Genomic DNA, 27,543 nt, shown 5'->3' on the forward strand with positions numbered 1-27,543 from the left:
ACTTTCTGAGCCCTGATGCTGTTATGCCAAAAGATAGATATGCCAATGCGAACGGATAACAAACTTAGGAGTTTCTTTTTTAAAGAATATAGCAGCTGCTAACCTGTTAAGGAGCAATAGTTTCAATTGTATACTGTGCTTTTCCTTCCTCTATTTGTTTTTTTCCTCTGTCTGCTGTGGCAAAGGAAGCTGTAACAAGGCCCATTTATCTCATTAGAGTTTTGTTTACAATTCAGGTTTGGAGAGGATATATCCAGCGCAAGAAAACAGAGAAAATGAGAGAAGAGGAAATGATATTTCTGGGGATGGTAAGTGGTGCTGTCTGGAGAATATAAAGTACCATAGCCTGTTTGTTCCTCAGACTTTTGTAATTTAACAGAAGAAATTAATTTCTATGAGTCTTCCCTTTTTAAAAGGAGTCTCCAAGGAATACAGAACTAAGCAGAAATGATAGATGGCTCAGAAGTACCTCAATTTGTCTTAAGCTGCATGCTCTTGTGCTACATGTACTTAGTACAACGTATAGGGCAGAAGGGGACAGTTTAGAGTTTGACCCAGGAATGCGATGCAGGCATGACAGAGGAAGGGAATTCTATTATTTATATCTATCTATTATTTAATTCAGACTGCCAAGACAGTTGAAGAATTAAAAGAGCAGTGTCTTCTCACAACCCTTTGCAACCCAATGTGTGTTTATGGCAGGAGAAGGGAAAGGGACATTAGAATTACCATATTGCAATGTCAGTGTAGAAACAGAGAACCTAAATATTGCAAAAGTATAGGGAAGTCTGCGGTCAGGAAGGTTGCACAGGGTGAAAGTGAAATGAAAGTGCCCCTACTGACAAGGCAGACAGAGGGAGAAATCTCCCCAAACCCAGAACTCACATCTCTTCCCACCAACACCTTCCTTCCAACAAGTAACTGAGGAGGATAAACTGTTTACCTTGACCACCCAACTCTTTGGGTGCTTTCATGAGGTGCTAGCACGTGGCAAGCCTTGCAGCTCTCTTCAGTTCCAGCTACGGTGGTACATCCCTTGTTTCAAGTCCAAGTGAAGCTGCTTCTGGGCACCTGCATTGCAGAGGATCCATCTTTGCTTTACCTTTGGTTTGTTTACCAAATTCAATACAGATAAAATGTTATGGATTATTGCCTTTCATATCTGCTAGTCATTAACAGTAAGCATGGCCAGCATAGGTAAACAGAGCTTGCCTGCCGATTCTGCCTCTCTTTAAGATAAAAGATTAAGTGGCATAGACTAAATGTTCAGAATGTACTGAAAATATATTAGACAATATGCCTTCTTCAGAACAAGGGGTCATTTCCTATCAAATCCTATAACAGCCAAGCACTCCTCTCATGGTGGCCAATGGAAGGAGTAACGGATCACAAGAGTATAAATAGCCACCTACTGTATTTTATGGGAAGATCTATTTGATCATAGGGATGAAGGGAATTCAAACCGAACACATGGACTGAATTCATTTCCTGACCTCCAGTTAGGAGCAAGAGAATTGATGTTTTCAGTTCTGCCCTCAGACTCATTACTCTTTATCAAGTAAAAAAAAATCAAAGTAAGCAGGGAAGGAGGGGAGGAATATCTCTAAATAAAAATAATCTGTTCGTATTTCTGGTATTTTTATATTTCCTCGTTGTGTTTCCCTTTTACTTTTCATGCCACATTCCCATCCATGCTCTCCAAAGGAAGTGAACGGCAAGAAAGCATGGGTTCACACTGATAGATAGGCAGTGAGCTCCAAAGGTCAAGTCTCTTTGATGCATGATCATGTCAGCCCTCTAAAAAATGACCACAGATCTTCATGTGTAAATATGTTGAATTTGCTTTTCTAATGCTGCATGACAGAGATAAATTAGAAGATCTAACCATCCATTACTCCAAGTCCATCCCAAAGGAGACCTGACTTTCACTACAATAAATATCATTTCTCTTGTAATTGCAGTTATTTCAAAAATATGGGTGGTGCTTTACAAAAACAGCGAGACCAATTGAAGTTCTGAATAATGATTTGTGGAAAAATTCAGTCACGTTCATCTCTAAAGCCTGGAAATATGTATGACAAAGATAGTTCAATCTTTCGCCTTTAACTCGGTGCTATTTTCTTTACTGTCACCTTACCTCAGAAAAAAATTTATGTTTGTTTTCTGGAATTTGATTCTATTTCTTTTGCTCGATGACAGAGTAGAAGTCTGTGTTCCAGAGATTTTTCTTGGCTCACAAGTAAGGCCTCATTATTATTATTATTTATTAAAGCCTAATTGCAGAAACAGCATGATTCCCTCAGCACATGTTTTTCTAAATCTCCGATAAATCACAATTTGCAATACCAGCTTAATTTGGAAAGAGAAGCAAGCCTCACTAAAAGCACATATATCTTGATAACTGTATCCTGCCCTATTTCCTGATCTTCCTGACATTGCTGCCATATTGCTGTTAACTATCAGCCCCAGTACCGCCAGCCATAACCAATGCTGCAAACCAAGTCGTCACACTGCCTACATGGATGCTGCAAGACACATTGTCTTATAGAATCATAGAATCACCAAGGTTGGAAAAGACCTAAAAGATCATCCAGTCCAACCATTCACCTATTACCAATAGCTCCCACTAAACCACATCCCTCAACACAACATCCAGTCATTCCTTATGTCTTGAAGACATTCATATGTTCTCCAAACCAACCTGTATTTTCTTGCTCTAATTTACCATTGATGGCCAAAGTAGTGCGCCATAGTGGTGGCTTTGGAACTGGTATATACTTCCACTTATTTGGTTTTGGCTCGTAAATTTCCTGTTGCTAAGCACCGCAGTTAAGGAATCATCATAGAATCATAGAGTAAAGAATATGTGATTGTTCCATTTTGTAGCAGCACTCATGTGAGCACAAGTAATCAACCCCACTGGAGCCAAGTGCTCCACATGCTTAGGCCGTTTATAGGACTGAGCCTTGGATGCCTTATCTAGTGGTTGGCGACTCTGCACATGGCAGGGGGGTTGAAACTAGATGATCATTGTGATCCTTTTCAACCTAGGCCATTCTATGATTCTATGCTTTGGGCATGCACACACATAAGCTCCTTGTCATCTCAGACACACACCTACTGATGTACACAGCTTTCACACTATTCTGTTCCATCATTTCAGCCTTTACCATGGCACAGTAGCTCAACGTTTGCTTATCTGTGATTTTCCCATAAAACATATCCACTGCTCTTCCTCCTTCTATATCCTTCATATATGAATGGACCAATGTAGTCTTAAATAACTGTTTTCTCCTGCTTACCTCTTTTAAGCATACCCTAATTTAGGCATGTTGTCTTGGCTAATGCTTTTATTTATATCTGAGAAAAGAGTCTGCCAAACACATTGCTTGTACTTTGAATTCCTGATAAATATAATTCATTTCATCCAGTTAGAAACAACTCAGTGTTTCCCGGAATAGCTTTCAGTGTAAATATTCAAGCCTGTGGCTAAATAAATATTATATGGCACTGGACAAAGTGCAAGTTCCATAAATACATAAAATTTGAAATATTTCTTCAGTTCCTGGAAGAAGGCAAACACCAGGCCTGTTTTTGTCAGGCTTTAGATTACAATGATTTTTGTTGCGCTTGCATCCTAGAGGATGCTTAAGTGTCAGCAAAAGCTTTTGTTATTTAGCCAGGCATGCAGATACATCTAAAAGAGTGACAACTAATCTGTCTAACAGAGCAAGCAAGCAAGAATCCCACTGAATAATTTGGCTTTCATTGATTGGAGTCACACTGCCTTTCAGAGTCCACAACATACTTGCCAGTTTTAATAGAAGTTTGACAGCATGCCCAAGTAAATCTAAATTATCTAAATAAACATAACCATAATTACATAAACTTATATGGCCATGAATATAAATGGCTTTTTACCACTTCCGATTCTTTCTGAGCTTATGGAAATGTGTCACATGTCAATATTTATTTATAGATTGCATAAATCTACGAAGCAGCCTTTTTCAATATTTTTCTAACAAGACCTCTTACTACAAATGCTTTGTTTGAATGCATATGACAATTACTTTAATTGGGAAAGCCATTGGAGTGAATCGTATAGTAGGGAAGCTTTAATGAATGCAATATATTTTGTTCAGTCGTTCCTCTTTTGCGCCTAATTTAGGAATTCAGCCATATAATTGATGTGGCTATCACTATTTGTGTAGCATGGAACCTATATGAACACGGTCTGCTACAGACAAGAGGCCTCTTCAAAACACATCCTTCCTGCAGCCAGACAAAGCAAGAAAACAAGAAAGGAAGGACACAGCTAACTTATCTATTAAGCTTCCACAGAGCATTTGGATCACAGCATAAAATTCAGCAGGATAAATTAGTGAAGAACAAGACCCCAGCTGCTTAGGTAGACTATTCTTTTCTTCTGCTAGTAATGAATTTGAACTACTACTCCATGTAGTTCAGATGCAAAAATCTTGCTTTCAATGCAACAAAATGCTACTCAATCACCGCATCTATTGAAAGATTAGAGTCTTGGACAATGCTGTCTGTAGCAAAACAATTAGTGAAAAAGTCCCTTAAAACCACGCAAAGCATCTTTCAGCTGTGCTGTTTCAGATCTAAGAAAAGAAACCATCCTAAATTAAGTACCCAGTAATAAAAGCTGCAGTAAATCCACCTTTCAGGCATGTTATGAGCGTTAGCCTTGAAACATGAAATGGAATGTATTTATTTCACTGGAAAGAAGACTATCTTTCCTTGTAAGTGCAGTTGTAATGGAACAATTGAAGAGCAGTTAGTTCCACAGTATGGGGCCTCCTAGATGTAGAACTCTAGCCTTAAGCGTGTTCAGCCAGCCTGCACACCTCTAAGTGTTTTATAATGAACAATAAAGCAGTCTGTGTTGGGAAAAGTTGTTGAGCTGACTAAGCAGAAAGGCAGACATTTCAAGCTAGGAAAGAATGATCTATGCAATTGGGCTCCTAAGTGTGAAGGAGAGTATGCACAGAGGCTTTCATCACATCGGCTTACCTGGAATGCGCAGGGAACTGCTCCTTCCTTCTGCTGGCGGGTCTTTCAGTTTGGTAAAACCTACACACTCTCTGTAGAGGAGAAGGGGAGAAGGAATAAAGAGCAGAAGATCAAACAGCTCTCTCATCAGTGTGCTTGTGACTGATGAGTTGGAAATAAAATTCTCTTTTAGACTAACGTCCATTTTGCCTTATTAATTTGAACAAGGATTTTAAAGACAAAGCCCATCAAACATTAGATAAGCATTTTAAGTTAATGGACCATGTAGTCCTATTTTCCCAGAAACTCAGGAATCTTCCTATTATGCCCTATTTTCACAGCAACATCAATTATTAATATGTATACTTTTGCTGACAGAGGACCGCACTAAAAATGTGAGTTTCGTTATCCAGTTCTGGGTCATTAACTGTGAAAAGCTTGTAAATATAATGGTTTATTCACATGGGAAGCCTTCATTAAGATGCATTATTCTACAACCAATGTGGCAGCATTGCATTATCAAGTTCACTGTCTCCATCTAATATTTGTAATTTGTTTCTAAATGAGTCGCTGTTTGCAGGGCAAGTTAACAAATTTGAATTTCACATGGCCAAAGAAATTTCTTAAAGATGGGAAAATGCTTCTTCCCCCAAGGAAAAGCTATTTATTAGTGTCTCACTATAGAATGCCTCCCTTTGATTCAGAAGCAGAAACATTAGAGGCGCTGAGAGAAGTGATGTTAGAAATAAATTGCCTTTTGTCTTCCTTAACGTGCACATTAAGTATAGAGAGCTGCAAAGCTGCCCTCATCAAACGGTCTCATTACAACACTTTAGAATTCCAGACCAAGTATATGGGCACATGGAAAGCAGATCTGCAATGCTGCAAGGCACAGGTCAGAGACTGGTCAGCAGGAAGACAACGCTGATGGAGCTGTTTGAAGCCACCCTCTCGCACTGACCATCTATCTTGGCACAGTTTCTGCCCTTTCAGTACCTATTTCTTCCATCATCGATGGACAAGTATTTTTCAGACATATTTCCTTCTGAAATCTGAGTTCTGTCATCAAGGAGCAGACTCCACTGTCTCTGCCTCCCTCTGAAGACCCAAAAGTGTCTGAAAGATGGTTTAAGCTCCCACCTTTTGCAGTTGCCTCCTCACAGCTGGGAATAGGGATGGCTCAAACTCTGGAGAGGTTTAGGGCGACGTATACTTCTGTGATTGGCAAACGAACTGTGGTCAAAAGAAAGTAAGCTTGGCACATTTTCTTTCTTTCATTTCAAAGCAAGAATATGGAAACCATGTTCTCTCACACACGGGCTCCCGGCTGGACCTGGTTTTCTTTCCTTGGTTCGAGTCTATCTGACATAAGAAAAAAAAAGCTTTTCTATGAAAACACACTGCAAATGCACAACAGATGGCAGAGAACTGACAGCTAAAACAATGGTACAATTACATCATTTTTAAACTGATATCATCTGGACATCTTGTTATATCTCTTCAGCAGCTCCTGCAGCTGGAGTCTCTGTTGAATTCACTCCAATTTTATCTATTTCACCTTCTGGTTAGGATGTAGATAAGACTCTAACAGTGATTCGGTTTCTAGGTCTTCCACACCCTGATGTACTCTTGGATCAGTTCTTACAGGTCAAGGAAGCAGTTTTTAAGATATTATCAATTTTACTTCTTCGCCCACATGTACGTAAGTTCTTTTGATGTTTCCTCGTGTGTCAGCGCCTTTCCCCTCCTGTTACTAAGTGACATGGATACTTTTCCTATTCTCATCTTTCTGTCAGTCCTTCAGTCCATTTGCATACCCCACCAGCTGGAGTTTGCTTGGGAAGATCTGGAGAGACACCAAGTTCAGTTCAGCTTTTGTTGACATAACTGCATTGATTTCAGAGTAACTGAAGGAAGAGTCAGGCCAGTTGTATGTTCACCTGTAAAATTACCCCTAAAATCAGATAGCTGTGGCATGATTTCCTCTCAACTGCTCAGCACTTTCCTCCTCTTCCCCTAGAACAGAAGCCAGCTCGTGGTTCTTGACATGCGTAAGCCTCCCAGTCCTCACTCATAAACACAGTGCACTGCATATGTTCTCCATTAGACTGCCATGAGTCCTTCAGGACTCATTTGTCATGAACAGATCTGCTCTTCTTTCCATGCTCTCCCTCACCCATCTGATTCGATGTGTGCTGTTTCCAGAGCTCTGCACTACAGGAGGACCCCCAGTGGGCAACTGGATGCCCATCATGAGGTCTGCTTCAAAGGGTGACATTTGTTATGACCGTCCCTCTCTATCACTCCTCACAACAACTTGCCTGCCAGAACTGACTCCCACTCAGATCAATGCATCTCTTTGTACCTGCCATGTCACACTATCTCGTTGTCTCCTTTCCAGTCCATAGCCTCCTCCCCATGAACCCAACTTATCTGCCTGCCAAGGTCTGAGCTGGCTCCACTCTCCCAGCAATGGAAGCAATCAAGCAGCAGCACATTTCACATCAGCAGCCTTTTCGTCCATGTACAGAAACTCCTTTCCACGTGAGTGGCGAACATACCCCAATTTAGAAAATACTAACAACAACAAAAGAATAGGACTGGAAGAAAAGACGGTTGAATGAGAATGAGACCTTCCTGTTCTTTAATGAGCTATTGAAGATGGAGACAAGGCAGATAGAGGCCTTGCATAGATTTTGGAGACTAGAGCATGTTCTGTAGCTCTGCTGCCACCAGCATCTGAGTTTGCTAGTTTAGAGCTAGCTGGACTGTGTCCACACCAGCTGCATGGCTTTGGACCCAAGCACAGGTGTGGTCTGTATTAGTTCACTATGAGATAAGAATCCCCTGCTTCTGGTCTTGCTCACTTGGGCATGTTCTTGCCAGTTCAAAAAGCTCTTACCTCATCTGACTTTCGCACCGATGGAAGACGTGGGCAGTAAACTTGCAGTGACGAGCAGCTAGATATCAAAGGCTCCTTTCAGGCTGACTGGAGAGCAGCTGAGAAGAACAGCTGAGTTAAGGAGAGACTTAGAGGTGGATGAGAACGGATGCTCTCCTGTCTGTGCTGCTGCTTGACTGTCCTGCTCAACACACTGTTCCATGCTTGCCCACCTCTTCCCTTGCGATGGCTCTGGCTCTCAGCTGCCTTTTTGGTTGACTGATTCACCTCATTATAATGAAAGAGAATTAACCTGGGGGAGAGAAAAGATAAAGGAGATTATTTCCCATTTCTTAGAGAGCTGGTCTGGTTCACTGCAAGGTCAGCTGAGCGCCAGAGCCCAAAAAGGAGAAGGCAGGGGCCGCACAGCCTGCAGATAGGGGGAACGGGGAACTGGCCCTTTCCAGTGCCAACCAGCTGTTCATTCAATGAGTCACCTCACGAAAATTCACTCTTAAGAGTTCAGATAACTCATACAGAGAAGCCTGTCTTTCTCCAGCACCTGCAAATCAGATTAAAACTGGGGATACCTTTGTGCCTCTTGCACTGAATTGCCTCAGCCTGATCATTGGTTCTGCTTCTTCCAGTCTCACTCCCAAAGGAGACAGGACAGGACAGGATCACCCAGCAGGACACCTTCAGCATTCACCACAGCTTCCTTTGCTCATGGAAATACTGTTCGAGTCCCTTTCTTTCATTTCCAGATTCCTTTCCCTTATCCACATTCTTCTCACATATCTTCAGCAGGAAATGCTGGAAAACCTACTTCTAAATAAACAGCCCTCCCCTCTACTTTCCCCAGTGAGCAGCTAGTTAGAAAAACTAGTCGGTTGTCTGAGCATAACACAGTGTCTGTTCAGACTGTGCCATAGCACTGTATGAGGACATGGAAGAGTGGTGTTGGCTCCAGCTGCCTCATCTCTTCATTAACAGCATTGGGACCAACACCTCTGGGCCATAACACTCTACTGGGAAGTTCTAAGATGCACGGTCCCTTAAACATTACACCAACAAAGCTAAAAGTTGAGTGGGGAACTGCGGAAGGGAAGTGAATCTCGCTTCTAGACCGCAATCTGGAAAGCAAGCCCCATGGGTCCCCTTTGCTAGAGCAGGCTGTTCAGAAGTCCATTTAAAGCTGTGAGTAAAAGACAAATAAGTAGTGCAAACAGTAGCTGTGCCGTCCTTTAAAAGAGTTGCTGTTGAAAGTGAAGAATTTGAAACTCTTGATGACTATAGAAAGTGACAAATGAGTGAAGATAACATCTCAGGGTGAGAGGCAAACATCTTCGGGTCATATACTCAGACAGGGAGCAAGTGCAGCTGCCGTTGTGAAGCATGCTGCTCTTCTTGTTTCTGTCTGAATATTTTCTCCGTGGTGGCCTTGACCAATTCCTTTTCCACACATTGCAGATGCAGTGAAGGCAGTAAATTGCTTTCCTGAAAGGGGCCTCAAACGCTTTCTTTGGACAGTGTGCAAACCCGCTGTGTACTTTCTAAAACCAAATTTGCTTGGCACTCATTAGTGATTTTTGGAAGCTGGTTGAAGCATGGAAAAACACCGAATAACGGATCTTAAAAGTCAGCTGGCCAAACCTTTGATAGAAGCTTTCTTGTCTTTGTGGGAGTCCTCTGGAATTAGGGCTTGCAGCACAGTAGGAAACACATTTCCAGAGTCAGAGTGAGGAGAACGTGTTACCGAGTTAGTCTGAGATCTGCTGAGTTAAAGACACGTTCTGAAGGTGGGAAGCCAGGGCAGAAATGCAGCCCTGGGCTTTTGTTCCCATCTGCTGCCACTTATACGTGCCTTTGAGGAGGAGAAAACACAGCATCACATAAACAGCTTACCACATTTTCTTCTCTTTTCCACCCTTCAGTTTGGCACACACTGTCATATAACATATATATCCATCCCAGGTATGTGGAAATTACTTCATCCTGGAATTACTGAAAAACTCAAATTTGTGTTGTTAAAAAGAACTACCCACTTTTCTTTACCTTCCAAGGTGAGAATGGCTCATAAAACACACTGGGAACACATTAACTTTATCAGCCATCTCAAACTGAAAAATGCAAAGTTTCGGGCCACCCACACAGATGGTATTTTTCATGCTTCTGTATTTGCATGCCAGAGAGACTTTCATTTTTATCTCTCTTAAAGCACACATGTAAAATCAATCACGGGGCAGAAATTATTATTGTAAGGCTGGTTTAGAAGTCCTTCTTGCCAAGGTTATCAAATCATGGGAAACTCGGGGAGCCATGATTTTGATTGCAGCGCTTGGGAGGCTGTTTATTCTTTTTGTGTTGTTTGTTTGTTCCTCAAAGGAAGTTGATTTCCTAAAGGAATATTACCAGCTGCAGCAAAATACCAGGAAACCGATGACCAAGCATATAAAACCTTAAGTGAACATATTAAAAACAATACTGGCTAATTAAAAAAGTACCACTGGGAAGTCCAAACATTTGAAAACTCAATTAAAAACCTCTGGCACCCTTCTGACACGGATAAAGCTGGCATTTGCAGAACAGCAGCTTTCTCACCTGTCTCATTTTGATGCCGGGATCCCACAGCTGAAAGGGTTGTTTTTGTACATTGCAACTTTGTTAATTAATGCTGAAACGCTAACAATAGGCCATTGTATGCATCCAGGCACTTCTTATGAGAGCGGGGCTTTTTCCTGCCTTCCCGCAAATAAATTAAGCCGTAAGCTCAGAATCACTGTCAACCCAGCACTCTGGTGTGTATTAAGTTTCTTTTCACCATACCTTTTCATTTCTCCTCTTGTTCTCAGAGCTTCCCTCCTCACTTGAAGGCCCTTCGCAGTACCTCACAGATGCACATCAAGCAAGAAGATGCCCCGCAAGGTGAGGTCGAGGAGAGCCACGAGGAAGAATTCATCAAGAACAAGCTTAAAGAAACAGAGGGGCTGGACATCAGGGAAACTCTCCAGGATCAGATCGGCCAGTGCTTCATCGAGTGTCGGTGAGCAGAGATAAACACTCACCTCTGAAGGAGACTGCTTGCTCCAGGGAGCATGGTTGTATCATTCTTACAGACTGCACAAGTGCATTTGACAGCAGTGATCTTTGTTCTGCTGCAAGCATCACCTGCAGAACTGAGATCCTGAGCAGCAGGGCTCATAAGTAGGGAAACCAGACCAGTGTGTAACTCCTCATACAGTCTAGCTTTGTAAATATATGAAGCATGTTTAGGCACACTAGCTTTTTACATGTTTGAATGCATAAGGTTTAACAGATAATTTAGTCTTCGACAAAAAAGAAATACAACTCTTTCTAAAGCACATCACATATCCAATGCTGGAGCCCAGGTGCCTGCTGTCAGCTTTATTGAGCAGCCTATGCCAACCTGAAGGACCTTTATAATGGAGGCCTGACCTCCAAGATGCTTCCCCAAATGAAGCTTTATTTAGCAGTGCTGCTGATCTCAGTAAAACTTCACGTCTCAGTAGAGTTAAGCACATACTCACACCTTTCTAAACTGAGTGCTGACACCTACGGTTTCTTAGGAAGTTTACTTTAGCTAAAGTTGGAGATGGGCAGCTTTAATAGGGCAGTGCTTTAAGGCTTTGTGCTAAGGAATATAGGCTGGTTTTACAATGCAAGTCCTTTTCTCTAGGATTTATACCATCCAGCAGGTCACTATGTACATGCAAAGTGAGAAGCAGGGCTCCAAAGTTCCAAGATTGAGCTCTTTAAAGACAGATAAAAGATCTTAAAAGTAAAATCTTCCCTACCAGGGCAGTAACAGCAAATGATGCCAGAGAGCCTAACCAGTCCAGACAGTAATTTGGAGGAAGCTGGAGCAATTGCTGGATGGATAGAGGCATGACTAGAAGAGCTCTTTGTCAAAACCCTCACTGCCTAATTTATAGGCGTATCTATGAAATACTCCCGAGATGGAAGGTAGAGTTTGCATGATGATCACTCTCATTCAATAAGTCTTAAAGGCAGAAATGGAACCCTGTTGTTAAATTTATATCCCAGATGCACCCTGGGGCTCAACTTCAGATGAGGCTTCAAGGCTGTAGGCAGACATGGTCAGTATTCCAGCATATAAATACATAACTAAGGGAGTTCTTTAACTACCCTGTAGGTTGTCTGGTCTGATCTAGTCAGGTTCAGTAGTCCTGAATCTCGTTTTGACTTTAAAATTCACAAAGATTAAAGCTGGTGTTTAAATATAAGCACCGCATTAACTGTTCTCGGATAGCTTTATGGGTATGCTTTTCCTGAGCAAGTGATCCTATTAAATGGGATTAAGATACACCAGTATGCAGAGTTAATCAGTGACAATGCTGCTTGTACTCAAGCCTTTAGACAGGCAGGTTGTTCTACTGCAGCTGGGAGAGGCTGAGAAAACAACTCCCCTTCAGTCCTGCCTTATGACCACGGTCAGAACTGCTCCTCTGCCCGGCCACCCACAGCAACATGACTGTAAAAATTAACCCAACTCAGATCATTTTGATAGAGCAGAGTTAAAGAGAAGCTGTGCATCCAATTATGGCAATTATGTGGCAAGCCCTCATGTGGGGTCATCTCTGATGGTACAGGAACAGTGTTAGACCTGTGGCAGTCAGCATGACGTGTTTGATCTTAATCCCTGTTACTCTCTTCTTTTAAATGAGCCGTCCCTCATCTTCTCTAAAAATCAGTAAGGCATCTTTCAGCCAAGACCAGGCAGATCTCACTGATAAAATCTACTCCGATGACTTAACAATGTGGCAGATAGAATCCTGACTCTACTGAAGCCAGTGGGAGAGCTGCCATCAGCTTCAGCAAAGCCTGGACGTCACCCAGTGTTTCAGTTCATTGGAATCTGTCTGAGTGATGAGGGCTTTATGGCACAGAGAGGAGTCAGAGAGCTGCCTGCTATGAAGCTCTTCATGGGAGGCCTCCATTTAGGTGATCAAAATAGTTCTCCCAGCAGACACATTTGCTCGCATCCAAAATAGGTAAAAGATCAGCACATGGGAAGCACATGTGTCACACACAGCCAAGCTTTCAGCATGGTACATGCCCAAGACACTGCAGAACAAGCAGGACTGGCTGTGACTTGCTCCTGCTTGGTCCAATGAATGGCAGGGCAGATCTGAAGTGTCAAGGTTTACATTAATTATTACCTGCCAGGATGTATTTTGGCTCTCCACTAAGTTAGCCTATGAGAGGAACATCTAAATGTAGCTTATAAATTATTCTTTAATGAGGCTTTTTGACAGAGCTTAACATTTTCCATAGTCTATTAAATAAACAGATAGCTAAAAGGGAACAAAGATTCTTTTGAGTGAATTTTGCTGTACGTGCTAGAAAAATAAACCCAAACTCCCATATTTTATCCTTCAAGAGGAAAAGGATGTGATGGGAAATACAATTAGCAGGTGTTGTCTTTCAGCACAACTGCTATCAAGTTACAAAAGCAACGAGCACGTATAAAGTTTCTCCACTTGCAAGGATAACTGCTATAAATATGTACCACTTGCTTTGCACCAGGGAAAAGTAGAGTCTGTCATTTCACAACCCAAGACGGAGTCGCTGTGATTATGTACCTCTGAGCCTGGATTTTAATCAAAGGACTCCCACAGTTATATTAATAACAGGGTTTTCTATTGAAATATAGCAATTGCATAGCTGGGGCTTTAGTTACAATCTCCTGCAGTATTGTAGATGAGAAAGGTTTCTCCCTAATTTCACATTCAGGGTGTTGCACTACATATGCAAAAGCTGTCCTCACCATCTTGCCCACTGCAGATACCCACAGTCCCCAGGCAACAAATCTTTCTTGGAGTCATCTCTATATTAACAATGGGAGGCAAAGAGAAGAGCACAGAAGGATCCCCTGATGACACAAAAAAAGATGCCACAGTGTCTTTCTCCAAGAAAAGCCTTTGACAGAAATCAGTATGAAGGATCAGAAATCAAGTTGAGGTTTTTATTACCAGAGATAGCCTCCAGAATCACAGGGGAGAGCCTCACACGCAGGCTTTGCTGTAATGTATCTTATGCCCTCTAGCTGTAACAAATTACGCCCTGAATTTCTTGCAGGATTTATGTAGCTCTGCTCAGAGCTCTGGGGAGCATTTCATCAGTGGCATCGCTGACCTAATAACAGGGGATCTAAGTAATAGCAACTTTTATGTACGTGGTGTGTTATTCCCACAGATTTGGGGGATTGGTTTTCTAGAGGAAGGAGGAGGAGAGGGGTAAATGCGCTTTCATTATAGCTTTACACTTAACTGATTAGCTTTGAGTGATCTTCTCGCTCTGCCTGCTGACTTGAGCACTGTCAGCGAAGGAATTGGCCGGGCTTCACGGCGAGTGAATGAGACTCCATCTGAAGCAAGGGGGTTCTTGTGCTGTATTTATTCATTTTGAACATTCCTGACAGCCAGCCCAGCCTTTGATGCGGAGGAAAGGAGAAAGAAATAGGAAGTGATCGTGTTATATTTCCCTTTTTCACAAGGCTGTTTTGTTGAGCTGAGTGTACTGCCAATGGGTCTGTTCACGGGACTCCCCGGGCAGCAGGGCTGAGCAATGGGGAGGCAGGAGGAAGATGAATGGAGAGAGAGGTTTTGCTCTGAAATCCCGCATAATGGGGAAAGTATTTGTGTCAGGCCCTGTTCGTATCCCATTTCACACTCTGCTCCTCATGAAGTCAATACTGACGTGTGTGAAAGTTGCCAGGCAATTCATCAGCACTGAGGTCCTGCCAACAGGACAGAGACAGATCGCACCTCGGCTGTGCCAAGTGCTGGCCTCACTGCCACGCTCCCTCAGCTCTGAGTTGCAGGAGCTGATGTTGTCTGATGGAGCTGATCCATCAGTCCTATCTGCCTTATGGTACGTGCACACCCTTGGCCTGCCAGCAGTGCTTTCCAAGTAACCAAGGAGTACAGAGCACAGTCTCAACACAATATGGCAGCGGTTCACAAGCAGCTGATAGGAAAATTGCTTCATAACTAGGTTTTGTGCAGTGAGCCACAAAGGCAGACAGTTCTTTCAAAGAGCAAGCTCCAGCCTGGAAATCCTTGGAACAGAACCAACCAGAGATACCAACAGACTCTTAATCACAGTCTTCTGCCATTACTACGCCCTCTTACACTTGAAGATGCATTTCTTCCTTCTCTGCCATCTACATAAAGACTTTTCTTGTGGAGAATCCTACCATAGAATCAAGAAGGTTGGACAAGACATCCAAGATCACCCAGTCTAACTGTCCACCTACCCCACTAAACTGTGTTTGAGCACCAAAAGCCTTCCCAAAGCGTCAGGAAACAAGTTGAAGCTTCTTCTGAACCACTCAGCAGCCAGCATGGATTGCCTTCTCTCAGCCCTCTCAGGAAGAGCTGAAAAATGGGCCAAAAAACAAAGAAAGAAAGAAAAGACCAAACTCTCTGCTCTAGGAAGGTGATATTTTGTTGTCTCTAAATCAACTAATAGAGAATTGCTGGCATATTTCATGTTGGGACAAGACCTATCATTAACAAAACCTTCAAGCAAGAGATAAAAGAGACACCTGCTTTTTCCATCTATAACTTCTGTGTTCTGACAGAGAACACCACATTTTGCAAAGGCAATAACCTCTGTGCTGTAACAGTTAATGCTGGCACAAAGCACTCTCTGCATACCCTTCTCCAGCACCAAAAGGCCATTCTTCAGCAACAGCTTGAATATAACATCAATCTTTTTGGCCGTGGCGCAGCCTGCATTCAGGTGCTTGGCTGTACCTTGTGTGGACAGCCAAAGCAAACTTCAAGATCCAACAGGAGCAAGGCAGCCATGACAGCACATTGCTCTGGCAGCTAAACCTGTCCACCCCATATAAATAATCAGGCAGCTCATCCTTGCTGAGCTCCTTGCTGCAAGCAGCCACTCTGCTATCCAAATCTGAGCCTGCATCTATGAGAACTAAACTCCTGCCATTGGGCTCCAGGGTGATGCAAACTCTAGGAGTGATTAATTAACATAATTAGGAGCTGTAAACATTAATGGGTAATGTTTAAGCCTTCTCTGACATGTCCTTAAAGCTTCCACTGCGCTGTTGTCTATTGACTAATTTTGGCAGACATCGACAGGGCTGGAGGGAGTGAGGGAGTGGAATGCAAACGCATCACTGGCTTACAGGAGGAGTACCAGAACAAATAACCCACCAGGTTTCTTTGCACAGAGGGAAAATAAGTTATCATAAACAAGAGGATTGTTTGTGCATGAGGGGGAGAGCAGAGAGTGCGTGCTGAGGATTAAATAGCAAGATTAGCAGAGGAACAGGATGTCAACGAGGCCAGAGCAGCCCACAGTTGTACAACCTGTGCTCCCTTTGAGCAGGATCAGCTATCCAGATCTGATAGCCATTAATAAAAACAACCCCAGTTCCTTCTCACTTGTGAGAACTCTGCTTTTAAAAGTGCGAACCCCTCTAATTCCAAAGGAGAGGGGAGCAACTGATTAAGTCCATCTGCAGTGAATCTACTTTATTAGATGCCTGTGGATTTACAGGAGGCATGGGACACCTCTGGGAGCTTCTGTGCAGTGGCAGGAGTTGCCTACTTTGGTGTATGCAAACAATTTACGAGTGTGCTGACATTAATGGAGGTGGCTTGATGGCTTTCGGGGGGAACAGGCGGAAGCCTCTGTGTCCGTATATTTCTCATACTTGGTGAAACACAGATAAATCTCAGCAGCGGGTATCTCAAATAGTAAGACCAGTTGAACCCTGGTGTCAGGCCTCCAGAGAGGCCTTGATAGTATCGTTAGCTCTGCTTTCTAAATCAAACTCTGACAATACATTGCCTTCCCTTTCTCGTAAGGCTCCTTGAATTTACACTCAAATTTATAATGATTACTAGCTCTACACAGTGATTAAAAACATATGCAAAGGAGTCCACTGCTGTTCCTTAATTCCTCAGTTTGGTCAGTGAACTATCAAAAGTTTGCAATGATCAAGGATCAAAAATAGGATTCTTAAAGCAACTCAGATAGTCAAGTTTCCCAGTCCCAGCGTAACAAATCATCCTCACGGCCTATGATTTACTCACCAATGCTGCACATAAACAAATCTGCACCAGCTCTCCAAGCTCTGCTGTTCCCTTCCGGATAGACATCCAGATATCTTAAATCACTACACTGTTAACAACCTTCCCTGGACGACCTCTCTTTGGACTGACAGTTTGCTGACTGACTTCTTGTTACCGAATACGGGGTCAGATCCTGATACTGTTTAATACAGCTTAGTCATTATCCTAAGCTTCCCAACAGCTTCCAGAGAGGGGTCCATGTACGTAATGGGCAAGACTGTCAGAAGCAGAACTGCTTGCAGCCAGTTACAGGCAGAGATGTGTACTCTTGCCCATACGCTTGCTCTCCAACCAGATCACCATCAGAGCAGATCAGGGGCTTCTTGCAGGAGCACTCCAGGCTTCCAGCATCTTCAGACACATATTCATCTTTTCCCTGAGGCATGATTTGCATTACACACCTCTTGCCGTGCTTGCATATAAATTATTCACTAGAGGCATTAAAGGCTCATTCAGATTCAACAGTCACACATTACAAAACTGTAACAAGCATGGTTGTTCTGCAGACCAGTATATCCCACTTTTCTCCTCAACTTGCTCACTTCTCAAACACTTTGTTCAGACAGACCTAATCTTTTCCCCTCTCCATTTCACAACACCAGTTTCTGCCTTTTCCATTGCTCTAAACACTCAAGCAACTGTAGACTACAGGCAGAATCATCTAGAGCCTGTGCAGGTAGAACAGCAGGATATGAAGAACAGGAGTAGCACAGATACAATAGAACCACAGATTCCATAAAGGTTACAGAAGACCAATGAGATCCTCTAGTTCAGCCACTGACCCATCATCACCACATTCCAAAGGACCCAAGGTAGAAACCCAGTACTGCCACATTGCAGCTCCTTCTGCTGCATCTTGGGATCAAAAGGATAGGTCCAGTTGGACCTTCGTTTTGCACAGGAAAAACGGTGTCTTCAACTTGTCTCCTTAATGGAAAAACATGAATCAGTTGGCTCGGCATTTTCAGAGCTGCATATTGTAAGTTGAATGCTCAGTGTCTAAGCTGCCTGGTTTTGTTTGCTTTCTGCTTTTGGATTTGTGGCATTACAAAGTAAAAACTGACCATTACAACAAGCTAAGGTTAGATTCACTTTCCTACCTTCCTTAAATGGCTGAAAGGAACTCACAAAGTCCACTGACCTTGAGTTTAAACCTCCTGCTTAGCATTAAAGCTCCTAAAAATATTCATTCCTTCCTATGCCTAAAAAGTCTGGAATCAGCTAAAGTAAATAGCATTACTCTGAGCCGGGCCCATTTGCAAGCAAGAAGAAAAACCATGTAACTAATTAGTTCATTTTCCTAACGTAGTCATACCCATCTACAGTAATACTTAGGAATTAACAGCTTGGAAATGCTAAGTGATACCAACATAATGCACAGCCCCCCCACCGATGTTCTCAAGGACGCTTCCAAACAGTAGATTTATTTGTTGTCATAGATACTCGTGCAGACACAAACATCAGTAAGATTCAGGGCTCACGCTTGCCAGCAGTTTATTATAATACTGCTCTCCATGTTTTAAAGGTTGGATTAGGCTTTTTTTCTGGGAAATCTGGCTTTTTCTGTGCATATTAGGTCGCAGTTCTCCCACACTGCTGTTTCTTTCTTCCTTTCTCAAGCCGAGTCCCCATACAGCAGATGGGATTTCTGAAGGCAGGAACACGCAAATGGGGTGTTTGGCATTGATAGCTGGGGCCAGATTTCCACCTCAGAGCTGGTTTCTGATTCAGCATCCCAACTCATGACCCACTATGACTGCCCCACAAGGGTCCGCTCTGCCTCCTGACCTGTTCCTGGTTTGACCAGCACAGTCCTGATCCATGAGAAAGGAGGAAGGGAGTGAATCCCAGCAGGAAGAGGAAGGGACCTGGCCTAGCAAATTTCTCACTTCACTCCCTAATGGAGAGAGGTATCTTCTCCAGCAAGTTAATGCAGTGCAGGTGAAGGAACCAATTTTCCCACTTCCTCCCTTTCCAGCAGCAGAGTGAAGATGTGCTGGGATACAGGAACAAGGAACAGGCAGAGAAAAAAGAATCAGGAGTCCCACTGGTGCACGATGGAAGGGCAGACAGGTACTGGGGAGTCAGTGCCTGGCAGAGGAGAGGTGATAGAAGATATTCTGGGAAAAGAAAGACTAAGGAAGAGCTTAGAAGTCAGGAGAATAAAAATGAACAGGAAGCACAGAGCAGTGGTTCCCAAACTTGCTCCACAGAAAGATCTCTTTGGAAAAGCAAGCAAAGGAGGTAGAAAAGACGTTTTTCAGCCTTAGCTCTGTAGAATGCAAAGAAGAAAGGAGGCAAGTGGGGAAAAAAGAAATGTGGCATGGACTGTAACAAGAAGCAGAGCAAAAAGGGAGCAGAAACAGTCACAAGGAGCTAGAAAAGCAGAATCAGAAAAGGAGGGATGAAAGAGGCATATAACTGAGGGGAAAAAACCTATAAGGTACCAAGCTGAAAAACAGGTACAGCCAGGAGCAAAGACTGATGGAAAATATGAAGCAAGTCCAATGCAGAGACAAAAAGAAGCAGTCTCCAAATGTGTATGTCAGCAAGAGAGCTCAGGTGGGTTCATAAAAAGACTGGATTGTCTCCAGCCAGGAAGTCTGATTTTGAGTATGGAGAGGATGAAGGCATGCGAGTTATGGTTGGGAATGGGGCTGTGAATGACAGCCTGTTATTCTTTCTCACAGGATAAGAGGGATATATTTAGTTCTGAAAGGCAGTTGTTTCGCCCTTTTCACTGACAGTGGGTTTTTGGGAGTTTACATACTGGGGACTATAGCGGCAGAATGTCTGATGGAACATAAGGCTGAATGTGGCCAATGCGGTTTCAATATGCCAGCATGTTTATTTAACGAGCTGCTGACAAGTTACTTAAGTGCTGAATTTTAAATGAATCCCTCACACAGGGGATTTGCATCATCCAGCATAGAAAATCCAGGCTTCCACTGGAAATGAGCATAACATCTACCACAGTGCTGAGACCTCCTCCATTCCGCTCTCATCTCTCCTTCACCTGTACCTTGGCTCATCTCTTTCTCAAACCAAATATCTAAGTACACAGCTAGACTCAAACTCAGCTTCCATAGGGGCAGAGAGCACAGCTTCAGTGAAAGCAGATTCTTAGGTAGTTAATAAAGTATCTAGATGCGTTTTGTTGAAATGAGATTATACCCCTACATTTGGGGCATAAGTCAAATTCCAGTAGGGCTAAACAGAGAGAGGTGTAAGCAGTAGGTGATTGCATTCATCTACCTTCAGGTCCTTATAGTGAATGACCTAACAGAGGCTGTGGGTAACAGCTGCATTGTGATCCCAGGGTTGGTAGGTACACCCACGGCAGGTGAGCCTCATTCATAGAATGGGTTGAAAAGGATCACAATGCTCATCTGGTTTCAACCCCCTGCTATGTGCAGGGTCACCAACCACCAGACCAGGCTGCCCAGAGCCACATCCAGCCTGGCCTTGAATGCCTGCAGGGATGGGGCATCCACAGCCTCCTTGGGCAGCCTGTTCCAGTGTGTCACCACCCTCTGGGAGAAAATCTTCCTCCTAACATCTAACCTAAACCTCCCCATCTCAGTTCCTTCCCCTTCCCTCTGTTCTCAGCTCTTAGTTTTTTTCCAACCTTAATGATTCTAAGATTCTATGTCTCTATCCTATTCTGTGGTTCTACTCTAGCACCTCTGGCTATTTCCCTTCTGAGCAGCAAGCAGCACAATTGCTACACGAATATGTAGGTACCAACACATGCTTGTGCAAGTGGGCCAAGCACACAGGTGGACTCTTCCCTACGCAAAGTCAGCATGAAAGCTGGTCCATCCAAACCTATATTCCTTTTGAACCTCAACACTGGAAATGTTTTGAAGTAGTATTTCTGTGGGCAGGATGAGAGCTTGCCTGAAACCTGAGTCTCACCCATTCCTTCCAGAATCAATACGTTCCAGTTCCACTGAGCATTTCAGCGCAGGGGTGATCGGTCAGACCTCACCAAGCAGGTTGTTTTTATTAACCAGGTCAGGGTCCATGGCTTTAAAGTCAGGCTGTGTTTCAGCCCACTACATTTACAACAGAAAACCTAATTATTTGTAGTCATTTTCTCTAAACACACCCAGCTATTAGCATCACTAATTATGTTTTGTCTGCTGTGTCAGGCTTCTTTAGGACTTAAGGAACAGCAATATTAAGAATTACCATCCCGGGCTGAGTGAGGGAGATTTTATGGTGTCTACAAGGGGTTTGCTTGCTCCTATTAGGCTTGCACAAGTTATTAATTTCAACACAGCCCAACTTAGTATGATACCTTAGAAATACAGCATTGGTTCACTTGGGAAAAAAAGTGCAGAACCATAAAAGAGCTTCACACTTGCATAAAAATACAGTCAGTATTACACAAAAGAGTTCAGTGCTTACTGAGGTAATTACATAATATGAGGAAACTGCATCACTCCTAACTAAGATCTACTCACATACTCCTCTCTGTCCTCTTAGAGCACCTTACTAATCCTTAGGTGGCTTGGAAAGGAAATTTACTCTTGTTTTGTATTGCACATCACACAGGGAGACCGGGTCTTTCCTGCAGACTTTTTTTCTGGAAAGTATGTAATCCAGCAAGTAATTTTGAAGATATTGGTTTAAAGAGTAGCTGTAAGTTAAAGCCTGCAGTCTGTGTAGCTGCAGGAGTCCTCCAAGTATTCCAAGTCAAAATACAATTGCTCCAAGGGAGCAAATTCCAGAGCCGGAGCTCTGCCATCTTTCACATTGAGTCCATGTGCTTCCCATCATTGGCTCAGCCCTGAGAGCTGCCGCAGACAGGGTAACACTGTGCCCAACATATCGTTTCACCTTCATCCTCTGCTGGGAAATCCTATATAACACAGGCTTTATTCTTTATGGATTGCAAAGTCTGCAGTTGTGGGAGGCCTGGGAACTCATGGGAGCCAAGGTGGGAGAAGCTGACTGTAGCCTCTCCCACATAGTGCCTATATTTCTTTCCTGTCCTAAACTAATCCTTACACTCCCCCCCCGGGGAGCTCTGCTTTCCTATAACAAGGCCATTCCAAAGAACTGATCCAGTCTACAGGCCTATAAAACAATGCAGTTTGATTTCGAGTATTAAAAAACAGAGAGAGAGGAAAAAAAAGAAAACCCTCTAGGGTTAATAAGCAAGCAAGCAGTTTGGCCTTTCAGTCTCCACCTTTCCTCTCAAATTGCACTCCCAACACCGACATACCTGACCTGGTGGTTAGCAACCATGCCCAAGGCAGGAGGACTGAAACTAGATGGTATTTGAGGCCCCTTCCAACCCAAGGCATCCTATGATCCTCTGCTTCTCCTCGTCATATTTCCACCAGTTTTTAAATGGCCAAAGCAAAGGTTCTAAATCGTTTTTGGTGCTATTGAGCTATTTGGTTACTACATCGACTAGGACCAGGAAGACAACAGTGTTAATGGAAATAAAACATGCATCGTTATACTTGGTTGCTTCCTTAACTTGGGAATATACCATGCCACATTTTCAGCTTCTCACTCCCTACTGAAGCTCATGTCCACATCAGAAGCTCTTCTAAAGAAAGCACCATCTTAGTTACCAGCAGCCCCATTCACACAACACTAATGCTCTTGGTCTGAAACAAAGCAGCAAGTCACTTTCCCAAGCAGTAATGAGACACCTGACAGATGCTGATTGCACAATGCCCTTTGCAAATGCTTAAAGACAAGTCCTGGCTACACAGCAGATCAGCAGCACAGCTGCAATGGGATGGCTGCAACATAGAGGTGAACGGGACGGTATGCACACGCTGATCATTTTAGTACAAGGAGGCAAAACCCATGCCAGCGATATCAGACTGAGTTGTATTTCTGCACTAGTGCTATGCACATAAGGTAGGCTCAAGAAGGAAATGAACCACTGAAACAGGCCAGGTACTACTTTCAGATTTACCCATCTTCCACACACTGCAAAATGATGCAAGCAGCTATAAATCAGACAGAAATGACATGGTTTTAGACATTGCCTCAGGCAGCCCTGACACACAAGGATAACTATTACTCTTACATGCTGTATTTCTTCAAGTGTTTCAAACAGGGCAGATCAAAGCACAAAGATTCTCTCTGTTTTCAAGCTGCCCATCCTCAGTTTCCCAGGATGCACAGGCAGCACAGTGCCTGATGTGCCCCAGGTGTGCTGCATTTATTATGCACACATACAACTATACAACGAGCATATGAACAATAGTTTCATGGAGAGCACGGTCATTTCAGAGAGCTTTTAGACAGCTAATACCCTTTAAATACTTCAAGTACCTTTCACAGGCAAGTGGTGGCAAAAAACAAACAGCACATGCAACAGCAGTGCTAAGTCCAGAGAGAGCCAATGCAACGCTCATGTATGAGCAACATCTTTCCAGCAGCTCAGCGTTACCTTCAGCTTAAAGCACAGGTTAGGGATGGGCCACAGCATAACAACTCAAAGTTGCCCAGTCTACCCCTTCAATCATCTCCCAAAGAGGTACATCTTGCTTCCCTGGCACCATGGCTTCTAAAAGCAAAAAAGCGATGGCTCAAATATTTCGCCAACAAACCTGATAAGACAAAACATACATTGCTCCCCGTTTCACTCCACTTCCCAAGCGATTTGGTGATGTTGGAGGGCAGGTTATTTCTTTTGGCTGGCCTCACTACAAAATTGCATGCTTTACTTCCCTCTTTGCAGATTTCATATTGTGTTAATAAAGTACTGTTGACTCCCTCTGGCTGACTCTGCAGGAAAGCTGTTCTTGCAAAGCTTCTAGTCTGAGTTAAAGTAATCTTGCTTAAAACCAGCCATAATTGTTTCAGTCTCTTAAGTTTAATACTAAGCACAGGAAATATTGCCAATTTGAGTCAGGATTTGACATTCTCTGAAGGCAGGATAAGCTGACCAAAGGTAAGGAATTCAGTAAATGCACAGGGAATTTGACCTGGCCTTTCTTTGAGTCAGCTTCTGTATTTTGACCTCACTCTGGAAGGAGTGGGAAGATGTTCAAAAACCAAAACAGATGAGAGTTTAATGAGACTTTTGAGCTCTCCAGTGTACCCGTTACTCCAGCGGCCAAGTTCCCCAACACCCTGAGGGGCCTTTTACTTCTCCACGTAAGGACTGCACAGTGCAGTCCCAATACAGCATAGCTGACAACTGCCTTCTTCAAAAGGCTGTCATCAGGAAGATAGCACTGCAAATAAGCCTAGGGACACCTGTCTGTGATAAGCAGCCCTTCATCTAAGGAGACAAAACACTGAGGAAGATAGCCTGCTTCCTTGCTCCAGTAAATACTGAGTCATGGAAACATCCAGAATAGAATGACAGGAACCAAGGAAAAGTGTAAACTTAGGAAACAAAGCACGGGTACGATGTTGGATGTCTGTCCTTGCAGGTCATTCCAACAGCTGTGATACACCATACTCTGTTTCTAGAGTTATCAGTCAGGTTGAGGCAGATTGATCAAGTCTGTATGTTGCTTTCAAACTAGTCTTGTATGTTCTTGGTATCTCAACAGTAATAGATTCCTAATACTTCCATAGTTTTCAAAGAAGTAAAACTAGAGGAGATCTGGAGATCAGTGCATTTCTGATAATCAAGATTTTACCCCATCTGCATATGGTCAATTTGATGAATTCCTCACTAATAAGGCAACTACTGACAGGCCTGGTAGGGCCAACAGCAGTAGAAATACTGCTGAGTACTCTACCATGCAACAACCATGATGTGCCCGCTGCTCATTGAGAAACCATTCCCTCCAAGGGCAGTGATGGGATCCAGATGTCCCTATGCTTTCACTTCACATAGGCTCACAGCAACCCTGCCTAAGAGTGTTTTGCCTTGCAGTCAAGTCAAGGAAACTATATCATACCATAAGAAACTTCTTTCCAGACACTTTAATTTTATTTCCATTTCTGTGCCATGGTGGGTAAATTCAATATTCAGCTTCTCCAGGCTTGTCTAAGCTTTTGGTATGGCTTGAATGTTATTAACTCTTGCAAGCCTTTTATTCTCATTCAAAAACCCCAGTGGTACTTGAGGTACATGGTACCTTTCCATGATTCTGATAAATTTCAAAGACAAAACCCAAACCAAATTTGGTCAAAATTCTGAAGTAACCGATAGGTCAAAAAATTCCTGTCTATCCTGCCGTAAAAGAAGTCATTGTACAGAAAACTTACAATGAGGTCCATCTGAATGGGACCAGAAATTCCCTTTTTCCCCAGGACACAACTTACCCACTGCTATCCTTAAAAGACCAGGAGGATTCTGGAAAACGTAAAATAACTTTGTGACAAAGCAGAAGAGCCTATTTATTTCAATGTAAGATCTGTTCTTTGGGAACTCAAGAAGCTTGAGAACAGCTGTACTGGGTCAGCCAAAGGTCCACCTTTCCTGGCCAATAAAAACTACGTGTAATAAAACTATCACAAAGAATTACCACATTCCATGTTTAGAGCTGTATCCCCCAACAACTGTTCTCAACTCTTTCTTGTCTTTGAAGCTGAGTTCTGCCATTTCAGATCTAAGAAAATTACCGGGTACCCCCAAAGACCATCTATTGTTTCTCATTATGATAGTTACGGTAATAAAGGATATCACCTTTCCCACACTTAGTCCTCCATGGGAATGTTTCTTCTCTCACATCACTGGCCTCACAACACTTGATCTTATAACTTAAAGCCAAACATTCAGCCAGAACAATAAGGGTTGCAGTCCTCCAAACACTTCTCCCTGCAGGTCACCCAACTGAATTACTTCTCTGCATAATCCTCAAGCAAATGCTATGAGGATCGGGACCATAGATAAAACACCAGTTGCAATATGTCTGTCCAAACCCATTAAGCATGACAAGGAGCCTGTGGAAATCAATCTTGCTATATAAGTAATTCTATATTTGCGTAGGTTATTTTTTCTTGAAGAACTAACAAAAGCACACATCCAAAGGGAAAGAAAATACCGCAGCAAAGATACCTAAAATAAATCAACATTTCCATTTAAGAGAACCCCTATTGAGTTGGATTACAGGAACAGGCAAGAACTACAAACTAAAGAGGGGTTTATTTCTTTACAGGGCCCTCAAACTTTATTTCTGTTCCTTTTCTGTGCAGAACACTATGGTGTTCATGTCTAGAAAGGACAACTATCATTCATGCCTTCTCTTCTGTACATAGTCTACATCCTGTCTTAACCTGAAAAGAGTTAAATGCTCTTCTTTTCTCCAAAGAACCATTTTTTATTTCCGTGACAAGGCCTTTCATGCAATTAGCTAGAGAAGTGGTGGCCAAGAAGAAAGAATAACACATGAAAAATCACGCCAGAGAATAGAGTAGGTAGTAACTTGTTGAGTCTATTACCAGACAAAATGTTTAAATCAACAGTATGTTCTCATAAATCAACAGCCATATTTAGGCTAAACTATAACCATTCCTGAGCAACGCGGAATAGAGAGAAAAGATGCAAGGAGAAAAAACAGCAAAGTTCCTGAAACGAGCAGGGGTAGAAGTACCAGATGTGATGAGCACAATGCATGGCCGTTGTCCAGACAAGGGATTCATTTTCCAGGTTGGAATTGGGGTACCACAACATTCAGCGCCTAGCAGAGATTTTAGCAGGAGACTGCCTAACACACGGACTCATACCAAAAACAGGGGTGATTTGGAGATGTTAAAGAACCATTCAAACATCACTAAAACAAAACTGAATCCACAAGTGCCAAAACTCTAAGCTATTATCAGAGTCAAAAGAGTCTGCATTGCAGACCATAAAAGATCGTCCTTTTTCAATTACAGTTGACAGATCTGAGTAACCATAAGAGGAATAACTTTGGAAACAGGGAGGGCAGTAACTGAACCAGATAGAAGAGCAGAATGTAGCTAGAGTAGCAAGGATCTCATTAGACCATTTCTTACTTAGCTGGGCATAGAAGAGCATGTCTTTTCACTCCTCCATCTTCGTTCATCCCTTTATTCTTCTAGTTGAGCTGTTTTGATTAAGGTTTAGGCCAACCATTCGCTCCAATTAGATGGCTTTTCTGTAAAGCTGCTTACCAAACCCATACTATGCTCTCTTTGAAAGGATTTCACTGCTTTCCTGAGAGGCAATGGATTTCTAACACACCACAGTTTCAAAACATCCCTTCTCCACAGTTTTCCAGCCATGTTCTCTGCAGCAGACACACATTAAGTAGTTCTGGTAAGCTGGCAGCTCTGACTCAAAGAAAGATATTTTGCCTACCTCACACTCAGTTTGGCTCTTATTGGTCTGATCTGCAGCAGTACAGGCAAGGTTCCCAAACAAGTTTCTGTTCGGTGGCCTGTGAATGCACAGCAGGGAGCAGGTAACCCACAGCAGCCATCCTCAACTCCTTGCCTGGAGGCTTCCCTATGCTACTGCTGAAATTTGCCTCTCAGATTGGAAGTTCCTTCCAATCCCTACCCTTTAGTCTCGCCTTGTTTGCTTCTGTGCAACCAGGCTCT

The 27,543-nt window shown here is 42.9% G+C and overlaps 1 protein-coding gene and 1 long non-coding RNA gene across 3 annotated transcripts in view; one reads left to right on the forward strand and one right to left on the reverse strand.

The window, feature by feature from the left end:
• The window catches only part of DRC11 (dynein regulatory complex subunit 11), an 81,881-nt gene that overhangs the window by 11,633 nt on the left and 42,705 nt on the right, over positions 1-27,543 (forward strand). For both annotated transcript variants that reach the window (XM_015867813.3, XM_085552864.1), the window contains exons 5-6: positions 237-308; positions 10,747-10,937. In XM_015867813.3, coding sequence (XP_015723299.2) covers positions 237-308; positions 10,747-10,937 — 263 coding nt within the window. The remainder of the gene's footprint in view (positions 1-236; positions 309-10,746; positions 10,938-27,543) is intronic.
• Positions 7,847-27,543, reverse strand: part of LOC107316401 (uncharacterized) — a 62,257-nt gene continuing 42,560 nt past the window's right edge. Inside the window, exon 3 of the long non-coding RNA XR_014948137.1 lies at positions 7,847-8,207. This is a non-coding gene — a long non-coding RNA (uncharacterized LOC107316401). The remainder of the gene's footprint in view (positions 8,208-27,543) is intronic.

The sequence above is a fragment of the Coturnix japonica genome, chromosome 7 (genome assembly GCF_054131305.1).
Source record: "Coturnix japonica strain WE chromosome 7, WE-NBRP24, whole genome shotgun sequence".
NCBI classification, from domain to species: Eukaryota; Metazoa; Chordata; class Aves; order Galliformes; family Phasianidae; genus Coturnix; species Coturnix japonica.